The following is a 15,107-nucleotide window of genomic DNA, read 5'->3' on the forward strand; positions in this document are numbered from 1 at the left end:
ATGTGAAACGTTGACCAATCACAACAGAGCGGGCTAGCTGACCAATCAGGGCAGACTTTGCTTTCTGGAGGGAGGAGCAAGCGCTACAACGGAGCGTTTCAGAGAGAGGGTGAGAAGAGGTCCTGCAGGACAGCCAGAACGAGAAAAACAAGGCGGATTATGAGCGTTAACGCATGTAAACATGTTGTAACTGTAAGTTGAGATAAAAATATGCACCCGGAAAATAGCATAATAGGGCCTGTTTAAGAGAGATTGTGGAAGGTTGCTGTAAAGTACCACTGCAGGACGCCAAGCCTCCGTGAGTTTAAGTGTGTGTGTACAACCCTCCTTGGCACTGTACGTCCCTCCACTCACCCTTAATACACAGGCGTAAGTGTGTGTTTGTGTTGACCGTGGTACCAGTGGCTGCTGAGAACAGGCAGAACCACCACTGGCAGCTTGCCTTTGGCAAGCAGGGGAGAGAGGAAGGGAGGGGAGGAAGGTGAGGGAGTTGATGAAGAACAGTATCAAAGGATTCCAGCATAGCTTAGTTTTATTTGTTACAGAGCACAATTTGGACCGCATCAGCGTTGCACTTCAATAAATCTACTGAGGTTAAATAGCTGGACTCTGCTGAGAGTAAGAAGGATGTTGCCTGGCTGAGTTGATGGATGTCCACATGTATCTGCTCGCCTGCCAAATACTAAGAGTGCACAAATGTTTTGTTTCACAACCCACATTACCAGTCAGTGTGTGATGCTAGAACATAATCACACCCTCCTTGTCTTTTTCCATTCATTAACTGTTCAGGATCTCAAGTGTAACCTTTGAATGACTGCCGGTGCAAAATTGGAATCATCTGATTGTATTATGTTTTAATTATTTAGCCCTACAAAATAAAATAGTAGACTAATTTGAAGCTCCTCAGATTCACTGCATTATGTCATTTAGTAACCCCAGCCATCATCTACTTTTCCTGGTTTTCAACAACAGACTTTTGTTTGCATCCTTGTAACCAAAGCACTTTAATCAGATGACATGCTCTGCCGTCTGTTACACTCTACTATGAACACACTCACTCTGTGACTGGCTCTTGGTGATCAGGGGACACGTGGACGATCTGGTAGCCCTCCTGCCTCAGGATGTCCAGCACACTGTGGTTCCCCAGGAAGTGACCTAACAGAAGACAGAAAAGGTCAGAAGGTCACAACGGATCCAAGAGAAGCAAGACAGAGATAAAGGCAGTTTTCAGCTGAGCAAGAATTATGTCTGAATGACTAAATATAACCTGGAAAAAAACATTTTGATGCTTTTAAAAGCATCTTAAGTGTCTTTAAACATTGGACCCAGGATCAACACTGTCAGACATATAGGAGACCTCCCCCACCAAAGACGATATACATCCACCCAAGGTGATGGATACTTATATATTGTGGCAGTTACAGTCCTGTCAGAACTTAGAAACAGGACTGTGGAGGATCTGTGAGATAACAGGGACTGTTCAGATCTTCTGGCCCCACTTGTTGCTCTGTAATGACCCCATACTCTCAGCACTCAACCTCCTGCCCCCTCTTTCCTTCACCTCGTATATGATTCCTTCAGACCGACATCAAACATGCGGGCTCCAGCCCCACACTGATAAAAGCTGCTTCATTTAAAAAAAAAAAAAAAAAAAAAAAAAAAATCTCCCATCAGCCGATAATCCTGTGTGTCAGTCAACCCGGCAATAAGCTGTAATGTAGCCTGACATCACCCCTCTGCACACACCCTAACAGAAGAATTCACATCCCAAAAAAAATTGCACACGCGCAGGAATCCACACACTCACACACCTCAGCTCTCTCCAGCAGCTTATTAACAACACGTTGACAATATTCAAGCCTCTCACTGGCTTTTTTTTGTCAGGGCCAATTTTATCATTATGATGTTCCTGATCATTCCTGAGAGTCTGAGAAAGAGGCACGCGGTGTTACACTTTCTTGGCAGCCGAGTTCAAAGGCAGCGGCGGGAGAGGCGGCGGGGAGAGCGGAGGCTTCTAACAACAGAGTGTCGGCGAGATCAGATGGGATTACACAGAGGGGAGAGTGTGAGGTTTTGTCCCGCGCGAAGGTGGGAGCATGTATTTGTGTGTGTTCCTGTTTTGCTATACATATGTAGACCAAATATATTTGCAATTGCAGATTGAGGATGCATTCTTGTTTTTGTGGCCCTATTATGCTTTTCCACTTTTTCCCTCTTCTGTAGTGTGTTATATATATTTTTTTACATGTAAAAGGTCCGTAGAGTGTAAAACCTGAAGTCCACGCCTAAAAGGAGTTACCCTCCCCCTCAGAAGCCCCTGAGCTGCCTGAAACGGCTCCATTGAATTCTCTCCTTCACTTCAGTAACTTTATGAGGTCACAATGTTACGGATGTGACGTAAAACTCCTTCTGGCTAGTTTGGCCCTCAAACAACAGAAGAGAGAGACGGAGCTGAAATGTGAAACATTGACCAATCACAACAGAGCGGGCTAGCTGACCAATTAGGGCAGACTTTGCCTTCTGGAGGGAGGAGCAAGCGCTACAACGGAGCGTTTCAGAGAGAGGGTGAGAAGAGGTCCTGCAGGACAGCCAGGATGAGAAAAACAAGGCGGATTGTGAGCATTAACGCTTGTAAATATGTTGTAACTGTAACTTGAGATAAAAATATGCACCCGGAAAATAGTTTAATAGGGCCTGTTTAAATAACTTTTTCAGGTTAAGGGTACTTAAACTGAGATGTAAGACATTTATAGGTGATCTTGTCAATGCATCAAAATGGACATGCAGAAAAAAAGAGTTCAAATTACATCCCTTCAATAACCACAACATAAAGACGTGCTGTCATTCACCATAATTTGGTACACACATTCATGTCTCCCTCAGGATGAATGGTAATGACTTTAGTGATCCCTTAAAGAGATAGTTTGTACTTTTTTTAAGTGGAGTTCTGAGAGTTACTTAAGGTCTACTACCGTAACTAAATGGCCGTCCTCATGCGGGGAACTAAAGCCTCCATCCATGTTCTGGTTAAAGCCCCCAGACTCCTTTGAATAAACAGTCATTTTACCTTGCAAGAAACAGGAGTTGCTGGTCAACCGCTGTCTCACTCAGTTTTAGTTTGTTTTTGATTACGTGTGACTTCTGTGTTTTAAAGGGTCGGTATAGATTCACAAAAGTCACACAATAACAAAGAATCAACCGATTCAGGCCGCAGTCCACCAGCATCTTCCATGCTCTGCAGTTTAAAATCACTGTATTTTTCAATGGAGTCTGGTAGAACATCAATGGATATAAGTGCTTCAGTTTAATGTCTGAAAGGCGTGTTTGACCGTGAGGTAAAGCGGTGAAGCTATTGTTAGTGTAGCGTACACTTAAACTGATATAGATTTATTTAGGTTGACCTTTTTTGTAGCTAGCTAAAATATTTTTTGCTGCTGTCCAAATCCACAGCAGTACATCGCTTTACGCCCATCCTAGTACTCCTGTCCGCTTCTCCAAACTGGGTACTGACTGCCATCTACTGTAGGTGGCACTATGGAGAAGCACATACAACTGCACTTTAAAAAAATCCGAACTATCCCTTTAACTTTTTCTCTAGTGCCGACATCAGGTCAAAATAAATTGGTCTAATACTTTGGTTTTCTAACTTGTAAGCTAATGAACAAATGTCAGCGTTACAGAAACCATGATGGTTAACATGGTAAACATTATATCTGCTTAACGTTATGCTAACATTTAGCTCAAAACATTGCTGTCCCGAGGTACAGCTTGACAGAGCAACTAGCATGTCTGCTCTTAGTTTTGTTGCCAAAAATGATAACCAGTCTATAGCCATGCTTGTGAAGAAACTGCAAACCATGTTCTCTATGGTTGACTTATGTTATAAAATAACATACAATAAGAAGTAGCTTATAATACTAAAGTTAAAACATAATGATAAATGATACAAAAGTCCACTACACAAATACCTTAATTACTACCAATACTTCTCCTGTCCTCTCCTACATTCTTGTGTCTTTTCTTTCATCCCTCTCTCCTGAAAAGACTCTGGGGCCGGAGTCAGAGCTCATTCAGTGACCGCATGCTGACAGATTCAACCACCCTCATATCTGTGTCAAGCAGCTATTTCATTAATTTCTGCCGGCCGGGGGCAGAGAAGAACACCTCCTGTGTGTTCGGCCGGTTGTGAGGTCAAGCGGACTGTTTGATGTGCTGACTTTGTTTCCTCTGCTCTGCTGTAATGAACAGCACACACAGACAGACAGACAGACAGACAGACAGAGCAGTGTGTTTGTGTTTATTTGTATGATGAAATTGTAGTTGGTTTTTTTCCAAGCCGGCGGACCACATGTTTTTCATTTCTGAGACACACCTGCTGTAAATCTGACATTCTTTAAGCCTCCAATCTGCTGCATATCCTTGTTTCCAGGATGCTGTAAACATGCATCCACTTCTTAAACAACATGCAGTATCCACAAACAAACGTCTGCAACACAGGGCAAGAATAAAAAGGCAGGAATAATCTACAGCTACAAACATACACTGTGCATTGTGCACACATGCCCCCTAGCACACACACGCACACGCACACACACACACACACACACACACACACACACACACACACACACACACACACACACACACACAAACAAATCGTTTGTTGAAAACCACCACTTGTCAAATTTCAGTAACTTGATGTTTGAACTTAATTTGAGGGATTGCACGGTTCCCCATGAGTTGGCACAATTTGTCAAACAAACAAAAATGTTTCTATGAATTACTGATAATTTTGACTTTTGAAAAAAAAGTTTATTCACAAGCTTTTCATCTGACAACAGTGGGCATGTGTTTGTTTGTTACCGTGCTTTTTTTTGTGGTTCAACCCTGTGTGTGTGTGTGTGTGTGTGTGTGTGTGTGTGTGTGTGTGCGTGTGTGGGGTGGTGAGTAGCCAGTAGAGATAATAGCTCTTTACATACAGATGGATGAGTGTGTGTGTGCGTGTGTGTGTCGTGTGTATGTGTGTGTAGGAGGGATGCTGGGCTTGTGTGTTTGTTTTTGGAATATCCAGACAGTAAACAGTGTGGTGCTTCTGAAGCAGAGAGTGGGACCAACAAACAGCTCCATTAGCACAGAGGTAATGAGAGGTCAGCTGACTCCTAATTACTCCCCTGCTGCATGCTGCACTCGTAGGCCGACTGCACTGGTAGTACACTACAAAACATGCTGCTGCTGTGTGTGGAAGTTACTTAAAGTACTAATGTATGACATTTTGTACACAAAAATCTGTCTCTTAATTTGGTATTTTCAGGTTTAAATATAAAGTGATTGGGAAGAGTATCAAAATCTTCCATATGGAGGAACTATTTATAGACGTACAGGCAAGAGGAAAATGTAGCTTTTCCAAAAAGAGTAAAAGAGGAACAATAGGAGTCATCATTTTCTATTTTTACTAACAGACTTTAATAGAACATTGACCACATGACTTTGGAAGGCCTTTACCAATTAAATTTAACAACGAGAAGGCGATATTATTCAAAGGATATAATACTTACTTTTTCCTCATGTTGTGTCACCACCATAAGCACATTGTTTTAATGTTTTGCAGCTGTGAGAAGTTCCTCTATTTACGTGATTAACGTTTTTATGGTTTTGTTTAGGCTCTCAGTAAGAGCCTTTGGTTAAGGTTAGGTTTGAAAAATATCTTGGTAAAATATTGACAAAGTCAAAAGTGACTTGGAGCACGGGACAGGACGTGTTTACTTACTTCCTCGCGTTGAGTCGAAACCACAATCTTTCCCCAAACTTTAATCAAAGAGAGTCTGTTGCCTAAACCTCACCGCACGCTGGACCCGGGATGCTCTGATGTCAATGTGTATGTTGGGAAAATCAACAGCCCACTTAAAATTCATGCATCCCATTGAAACAGAAGTTACACCGTCTTTTGCTTCAGTACTTTGAGCATTATTTGTGTGATGTGGATTTCGATTTAAAAACTATAAAATATATATTTTCTTGTGAACAAAGAACTGCTTATATTGTCAAAGGTGCACAGCACAATATGAAAGTACAACAAAAAGTATTAGAAAGACATTCATCTGAATATACCTGTATTCAGCCTCTGTCTGAGACATCATGTTTTTGCGCGTTTTAATGGAATTGTGTTGCATCACAGTTGACATCTTGCTGTACGGAAATACTGACGTCTTGTTTAAAGGCACAGTTTCTGAACAAGGGCGGTGTGTCTTTCTCTATGGACTGATTTTTTTGACACTTTCACAATATTTATATAACTTAGACCTGCTTTATAATAAAAAAAAAGACATGAAAATATAACTTACTACAACATGGGATCTTTAAGATTTCTGTCCGTTTGATTTATAATATTTTTTGGAAAACTATGGAATTGTATTCAGAGTTAAGTTTGAGTCTTTGGCTGTGTACAAAATTCCATACTTACATGCTATTTCTTTCAGAATTGTGTGCATAGTTCCATGTTATGTGTGTACAAATTGAGAAAAACTTTAATACAGCATTTATTTTCTTGGATTTCGTCCCAGGCACCCAGTTTGTAGTACTGCAAATATATTAATACTGCAATACTTTCATCAGTGGGCCATAGGCTTGATCACCATTGCATAACTTACTTCTGTGAATTATTTAAATGAAAATCTTTGAGATGGCAACTTAAATAATTTAAGACGAAAACAACGTAACCTGTGTTAAAGTGGTTTTAAACCACTTACAACCACTTTATCATATCACTGCTCTGCTCTCATCTCTCCTAATAAAGCAGATATGCCTTAAATATTCTCTTTGCTATAAATAAGAAGATTCAGGAGCAACCGTGACTTCTTGCAGTGTGCTCATTCACCTTACAGGGTGTTTCCCCTCCTGTGGCTCCTGAGAACAGAGTTAATGACCCAGGCACTCCTCTGTTTAATAACCTCTCATCCTGATTTCCACCTACAGTAGCGACTTAATGTACTCCACGGCTCCCCCCGTCTGTCTGTGTTTACTCTAGCCGCCTCTTGTCTCAGGCCTATCTCTTCATCTGTCTGGCTTTCCTTTTTAAAGCATCCCGTGGACGTCTGATTATCACTGTGGTTCTGTCTTCTATCCTCTATTTGTTAGTCTGTCAGTTTTTCTTCTCTCTTCTCTCTCCATGTCAGTTTGTGTATGAATGCAGTAGTGTTTGTTGCAAAAAGGAGGTGTTGTAGCATGTCCCTCTGGTTGCCAGCTGGGCTCAACTCTTTACAAACACCCAGCATGGGCCTCCACTCCTTCTATCTCTCTAGCCCTTCTTTTCTTCCCCTCCCTCCATCACAAGTCTCACCATGCCTCCTTTTATGTCCATTGACCTCTCTACATCCCACTGGACAACCTCCAAAGTGCAAAAACAAATGGAATGGAAACAGGGATCATGGTAAGCATTGGAGATTGGTCCAAAACAATGGAGAAAACGCACAGGAAGAGAATTATGGTCTATTTCAGTTTTAGCGCAAACAAATGTGTTTGCAATTACAGTGTGTAAACAATGGATCAAATGATGCACACTTGTGGTTTAAAAACATCCCACATGGCTTACAAAGCAGACCACCTCATATGTAAATTGCAATCAGAGCAGGAACAGTAAGAAAACACGAGGGAGGAGAGTTTACTGATGGATGCAGACAAGATGGATAGTTTTGGAGAACAGCTTGAGGGAGAGAATGGAGGTGGAGAGGGATCGCATTGACGTATATCCTCCATCAGCCAGAGTGCATGCTGGGTGCCGTTGCCACATTATGGTCCAAACAAACACAAGCTGTTGCCTTCCAGCCATTTGAACATCAGATGAAAGAGAGACAGTGAAGAGAGAAGCCCGGTAAACAGCGGAAAAATAAAATCCACTTCATAGTTGACAAAGGGTGTGTTCCTACTTTAGATTTGTTTGGAAATGTGTTCCAGTGTTAGTGTGTGCACAGGCTGAGATGATGAGGAAAATTCCCCCTCTCCATCTCCATGTGGTTGTGTGTGTAGGTGTCAAATGGATTACAAACTAAAGGGAAAAACTACCATGTAAGGTGTTGGACCACCATGATCACCATTCTTTTATAGAATATCCCCCCATTTTGTGTTTTGATGGTGGTGGTGGTGGAGAATGCCACCTACTAGCTCTGTCCAAAATCTCCCATAGTTGTTTAGTTGACCATTTGCTAAACTCCGCCCCCAAACGGAGACTGTCCAATTATAGCTTAGCAACCGCATATTGCTACAGCAGTGCAAATTACAGGGGAGCCAGGGAGCTCTTGAAGTTTTTTGGGGGGGTCTCCTAAATATTGACAATTTAAAATCTTCATTATCATGGATCATGCATAAAATTTGGCTTTTCCATTTAGGTGACTAATCACTAATTTAGTTTAATAAGGATATCAGCATGCTTGCTATTCTTGCCATCACCATCAAAATGTGGGGTTGTACCTTATTTTAAAATAAATCGGCCCAATCAGCTTGAGATTGAATTATTAACCAGCATTAGCCAACGTTAGCTTGCTACAGTTGCCATGGACAGTTGTCATTTCAGCCAACATAACCAATGATTTTTGGCGGCTAGAAATAAAAAGCCTACTTTTTCTTTGTACTTCTGTGTGAAATCAAAAAAACACTGTTTCAGTAATACTGCAAATCTTGAATGGTAAATTTGCCCAAGTGATAATTGTATATGTGCCATGGTCAGTTGGGTTGAGATCCGGTGGTGAGGTCATCTTTCTACTCGTCAAATAGTTCAGTGGCTCCTCATGCCTTGTAGGGAAGCATCCACATTTATAACAATTACATGAATTTATTTAGTTTTTTTCTAAATTTCTCCGCTTTTAATTTGCTGACCATTGTTGTTGTTTACTTGCAGCAATGGATGCTGTTGGATTTTGTAAGACTCTCTCTATCTTATCCTGCGTAGCACTACCACTCTTTCCTTAAACAGCATATGAGTAATGCAACAAAGACTTTAATAGGCCCAGCATCCCCGCGCCTTGCTGTGCCTTTCCATTTACAGATTTACTGTACTGGGGTCCCTCTATAAATCACACAGCAGCCTCTGAATTAACAGTGCGTAGCCGGAGAAACAACTACCCACGGCACTTCAGAAATACTTGAACCATTGCCTTGAAATTGAAGCCCCGCTTTCACTCAATGTGTAAATCTAAAAAAGCAGGATGTTAAATTCCATCTCTCCCCCCCTTCATCCTCCCACATGTCTCACTCATTCCTCATCTCCATAATGACTTCACTTCCTATGCATGCCGCACAACGTCTGTCTGTCTCCTGCACCACGCTGAGGTGTTACGAGTGACGGCTTTTGACGGGGCTGTTCACGTCCAAGTTCTGGTCTCTGTTTTGGTCAAATACTAAGATCAAGAGAGCTGGACGCAGATCAGATCTAGAGGCCGACTGCTGCAGACTCCGATCCGTGTCAGAAATGCGCTCAGCGGTTCGGTGTTAGAAGCTATAAAGTTATTCCCCACGTGTAAAATATTTAGACTGCGCTAGCTTGCCGTTGCAGTCTGCAGAGCGCTCATGGTGGTCAGGGAGAAAGTGGGTGAGGTGAGGGAAAAACAGAAGGGCTCAAAGACGGAAAGTGGAGGAGGAATACAAAAGGAGCAAAGAAATAGAGAGAAGAAGGGAGCTGAGCTGAGTGGAGCCAACAAAATTGAGTTAAAATTGCCCCCATTGTTTGTTTTTGTTCCTGTCAGCTGAAGTCTTCAGCATAGCTCCCTGCTGGGACAAGAGAAGGGTGGTCAAGAGACACACACACACACACACACACACACACACACACACACACACACACACACACACACACACACACACACACACACACACACACACACACGTGGTAGAAGACGTGGTGTCCTAACATAGCTATGTCTCATGGTCGGCCTTTATCGTTCTCATCTCATTCCTTTACTGTCGGTTCATTTCCTCTCCTCCACCCTTCAGTTAAAGTTACAGTTGAGGAGGAGGTGCTTTGAGTTTGCATGTGAGCTCGTAGACAATAATCACATATTCACCTTCTTTGCCAAAAACGCTAACATTCACGTGATCTTGTTTATGTGTACATGTGTCGATGACGTGGTGTGCGTGTGTGTGTGTGTGTTGCTGGCATACATTACCCAGACATGTTGCCCAGCAGGCATGAGCTCAGAGATAAAAGTAAGTGCGTAGACATGTGACTGTGTACGTTGCTGTATGTGTGTGTACACGCTTTTGTGTTAACGTGAGTGTGTGTCTGTGTCTGTGCTGGCGGAAACAAGGTTTCACATCGGTTGTTGTTCAGGTCCAGAAGCCGGCTGGTTTTCATTCTTACCATCTAATCAGGCTCTGATTAACACCTGGGACACCAGGTGAATACAATTAACATACATGTTGGTAAACCAGCAGTGCTATAGGTCCCAGGGAGTGCACCTTTGTGTTGTTGTGTTCAACGTTTCGCTGTGTGCATGTAGGGCAATGTTAATGCTCAACAGATCAAAGCAAAGCATGACTGAAACATTCATGTGTTTATGAAATGTAGCATTAAGCTTATTGGCTTTAAAAATAATATGAGATGTTCTTTCAGTTGTTAATGAAGTGTGTAATCTTTGAACAAGCTAATGAGCTGTGTTGATTTCATTAGAGGCAGGAATCCAACCGGTGCAGCTAAGAGCCACAAGATGTTTTCACGCAAATTCACCTCGGTTAGATTCCTGAACATTTACAAGATGATAACCTTACATGGGTAACACAATGGAGCCAACTCTGTTGCTACAATAGTTTTAAGGTATGTGTGCTTACATCTCAAGCCAACTTTGCCTTGAACATTTTCCAAATATTTTTCTAAATAGTCAGAGTACATAACTTCTACCATTTAAAAAGACACCAGTTATCTTAGAGAGAAATTCTCATATATTCAGAAAATGGATAGAGAAATAGGGTAAAATGATTTGTGTCAAAACACTACTAAATGGCACTTAAATTAATAAATAAATTAAAAAAATTAAAAAATAACAACTGAAGTGTTTTTCTGGTTTTCTGATACTTTATACATTTGTTAAATATGTAAAAACAGCACAATGTGTTTGTGTGAGGAAAAGCACTTCAGTATATTCACAACCCAAGTGGTTCAGATTGGATGAATACTGTACTGTATTTGCATTAGACATTCAAAAGTTAGCAAAGTGCATATGTATCTTTGCACAACAATTAATAAAAACTATAATGTTAAGGTTCGCTTTTTTCCCCCAATATAATTTCAAAAACATGTACACAATGAACATACAGTCCCATCATTAGATAGCTAAAATGATTTATATAGTAAACAATCGTGTCCAAAAAAGCCAGAAAAAATTATTCCAAGCATATTTGTATGTTTTCATTTTGGTTACTTGGATGGAATTTATCGTTCTCTTTTGTGTATGAAACTGACCATCCATAAATTAATATAATAAAAATGTTCTTTAGGATAAGACAGTTTTTATGACATGAGGTGAGAAGCATTTATTACTGCTGGGAGGGACATTTCCCCCCTAGTGGACAGATATAGCCCTGTGTTGGACCAAAGCACTGCACACTATGCAGTGACACATATACACTATCACCCTGCTGCTAATAACCCTGACCTTAAGGCCAAATCACATTCCATTTTTAAATAAATGTTAATGTGTGCTAAGCTGAAACTGTCAGTAGGAGAGCACTAATAGCATCTCTGTATCCCGCCCTCTCTATCTGTCTTCTCCGCCGAGCAGAAGATGACACATGACACGCATACATAGCATCTCCGTCACTTCATAAAATGTCTCTGCGTCAATGCAGAGGAGAAGACACCGTGAAGCAGACGGGACAACAGCTAGACGGCAGTGAGGTGTGGCGTCAGTTAAATAAAGACGAGACAGCAGCAGAGGGGAAAAGGACCAGAAAGATAGCAGCCTTAGACAGATAAACTGGCAGAGAGACAGGTAGAGAGATGGAATTATAGCTGGCAGCAGACAGTCGAGAAAAAAACAAAGGTTAAGAAATGCAGATATGCACAAAGGGAGGAAGAGCCACAGAGACAGAGTGACATGCACGCCAAGCAGACTCTTCCCTCAGTCATCACTTCGACACCGCAGCACCACAAGCGACTGCAGAACACATGGTCCCACTCTGCCTGCACAAAGGGCTATTATGGGCTGTACAACAACTTTCAGGCCCAAAGTAGCTAAGACTTCAAAACAAGCAATGCTACATGAGTATGACAGTAACTACTCTTTTTGGTGATAAATATCTCTGAAGATAATATGACTTTGTGTTGCAAACATGACACAGGCACACGTGTAAGTGTGTGTGTGAGTGAAGTGGTGTCTAGGCCGCGGCAGCGTCAGGAAATTCCATGGGATGTTTTCAATAAGGCCGGGCAGCGGCAGCCAGAGAACTGGGAAAATGAAAACCTGCTGAAGCACACCGCAGAGCTCCAACAACACACACGGCCTACGCTCACAGCAATCCTCCACTCTTCAGCAATGATAACTCCGTGTGATCTGTGTTCTTTGTATGAAAACGACACTGTGTGTTTGTTGTTTGCTCGTGATTCGAGTTGGAGAGGGCAGTTGAGAATGAATATTTTGCTGAGGGAGTGATGGAAAAACAAATCACATTGAGGCTTGTATCTGTTTACAATAGCAACAAAACAAGTGTCCAATGTGTGTACAACGTGTCTGCAAGCATGTTTCCCCCTTAATGCTATCATCTGGTGCTGCTGTGTCATTCTGTCCAAGGGGAAACAGTGATGCATTCACTTGATTCACATAAAACACTAACCTCATGCTATGATGGTTGCATTTGATTGGTCCCTGTTACTTAATACTGACTGTGAGGAGACAGACAATTCAACATTTTAGACCCATTTACAGTCTTTACGCTAAGCTAGCTTACTGGTTGCTAGCTTATTGGCTGCTAGCTCACTGGTTGCTAGCTGTAGCTTCATATTTGACGTACTGCTATGAGAGTGGTTTAAATATTCACATCAAACTCTCAGACAGAAATCAATTAGTTTATTTAGCCAAATGTCAAACAAGCTGTCAGACACATAGCACTAATATCACATTATAAAGTTGTTATGGTTAACAATTTATCACATAGTTGTGTCATGCCATTGTTCTGATGGCCCATTACACTGAAACCAAAATTGTCAGAAAAACAACCCCTTTTGGTCCAAAAGCTCTTAAAGCCTATTTGCCCGGCAGTCAGTTATCCCCAAAACAAACTCCCATTGTTCTGAAGGTCCATTGAGAAAAACAAATTCTCAGTCCAACAAACAGAAATATTTTGTGCTTGTTAATATGCAAATGAACACAATTTTATTTCCTACCACGGCAAAGTTATGAACTGCCCTTCTATGCTTCTGGTTGACTTCCCCCAAATAGTTGCCTTACATGTCAAGCATATACAGTGACATCATGTTTCTGGTAACCAAACAAATGTCTATTTAACCCCTAACCCTGTCCCTTTTAGCTGTGGTTTGGCCTCCGCAAAGTAACTAGTAAAGCTAGATTCTGTGCCCCTCTTGTTTTTTTGTGGTAATAGAGCACAGGGTTTTTACCTGGACAATTTCTTATGACTTAAAATTATAAACCAAATTGACTAGCCCCTGTGCATGAGGCTAAGTAGCTGCCTAGAGCTGACTGTTTAAGTGACAAGGTTCATGACCGCAAGAAACATCTTTAACATGTAGTCATTTGATACAATGGCAATAAAAACCACTGACTAGTGTAGTTTTACTGATGTATCGTAGGCTCATGGTAATGTACCCTCACTGCATAAGAATTCAACTATTCCAAATATTTTCTGCATTAGTATCTGAACACATAACATTTCTTTCTACAATCAACACTTGAAATGATGAAGGCACTTGCAAATGACAAGGTAGTACAAAATGTAAACCATACTTTGGTGTTTCATTTCTTACCTCTTTACTTAAGATTTCATTAAACGTTTTTTTTTTTCTTTTTACAAAAAGTACCAAAACACTGGCAACAAGGAGAAGCAGAGAGACTCAAGTTGACATAGTTGCTCTCGTAGACCATCCATATCATAAAATCTTGGCCCAACAGGGCGCTCCAGTGAGAGAGTAATACTGCTCAGCCAGTCTCTTCTGTACCGCCTGGGGTAATTCAATTATGCCTGCTGGAGCTCTTTTACATCTGTAATTTGTATTAATAACCTGTTGGTGAAAGTGAAGAAAATGAAGAATGTCTGTTACAACATGTGTGCGCAGGATGGAGGAAAACGAGAAAGAAACTTATTTAGCGAGTACAAAAGCATACTTTTTACACACAAAATTACTTATGCTGCAGGAAGGTGTAGGTGTACAGCGAGAGGAAAGGGGGAGGCTGGGAAGTAAGGTGCTGAGCCGAGCAGAGATGGATTTCTTGCCTGAACCATTTTATACACACGTCGTAACGTTTAATTACCCTGTGAAAAAAAAACTCCTGGACGGACTTCGATATCGGTAACTCTAGAGGGGCTTGACCCGAACGCTGCCCCGGCTCTTTCCCGACAGCCCTGTTTTCTTCTTCTGCGCTCTGGACATGGTTCAGGCTGGAAGTGAGGTGGTCCAAGAGAAAGGCAGCTAGAGGGGCCATTAATATTTATCTGTTGTACGGCAGAAATGTAACCTGATAAACACAAAACTTGACATGGACATAAATAGACACAATTATAGTAACAGAGAGATTACACAAGTTATGACTATTTTGTTTTATACTCCCCATGAATAAGCCTTGTACTGTGAGCCGGCTGCCTGCAGTTACACACGTCATGTTTATGTGATTTTTCAGATCTGACCATAAAGATTGGATTTTATGTGATCACATTAATGTATGCCCAGATTTGGCCTGAAAAATGGCTATTATACGTCTCCCCAGGCTGTATTTATTAAAAAAATATATCTAGACAATCGTAAACCCTCACACCTCCTATCATCTTTATTTCTCTTTAACACTAAATATGCATTGCGGTCAGATGTAATCAGACTACAAGCAAAACTTCCAGAACTTCTTCTTGAAATCTCCAAATGCGCAGTCAGATTTCTGGGAGGCCAGGCCTTCACT

At 41.4% G+C, this 15,107-nt stretch overlaps 1 protein-coding gene across 2 annotated transcripts in view; it reads right to left on the reverse strand.

Annotated features, from left to right (window-relative positions):
• Nucleotides 1-15,107, reverse strand: part of trabd2b (TraB domain containing 2B) — a 63,300-nt gene that overhangs the window by 2,760 nt on the left and 45,433 nt on the right. For both annotated transcript variants that reach the window (XM_054603241.1, XM_054603242.1), the window contains exon 5: nucleotides 1,059-1,155. In XM_054603241.1, coding sequence (XP_054459216.1) covers nucleotides 1,059-1,155 — 97 coding nt within the window. The remainder of the gene's footprint in view (nucleotides 1-1,058; nucleotides 1,156-15,107) is intronic.

The sequence above is a fragment of the Anoplopoma fimbria genome, chromosome 8 (genome assembly GCF_027596085.1).
Source record: "Anoplopoma fimbria isolate UVic2021 breed Golden Eagle Sablefish chromosome 8, Afim_UVic_2022, whole genome shotgun sequence".
In the NCBI taxonomy this organism is placed as follows: domain Eukaryota; kingdom Metazoa; phylum Chordata; class Actinopteri; order Perciformes; family Anoplopomatidae; genus Anoplopoma; species Anoplopoma fimbria.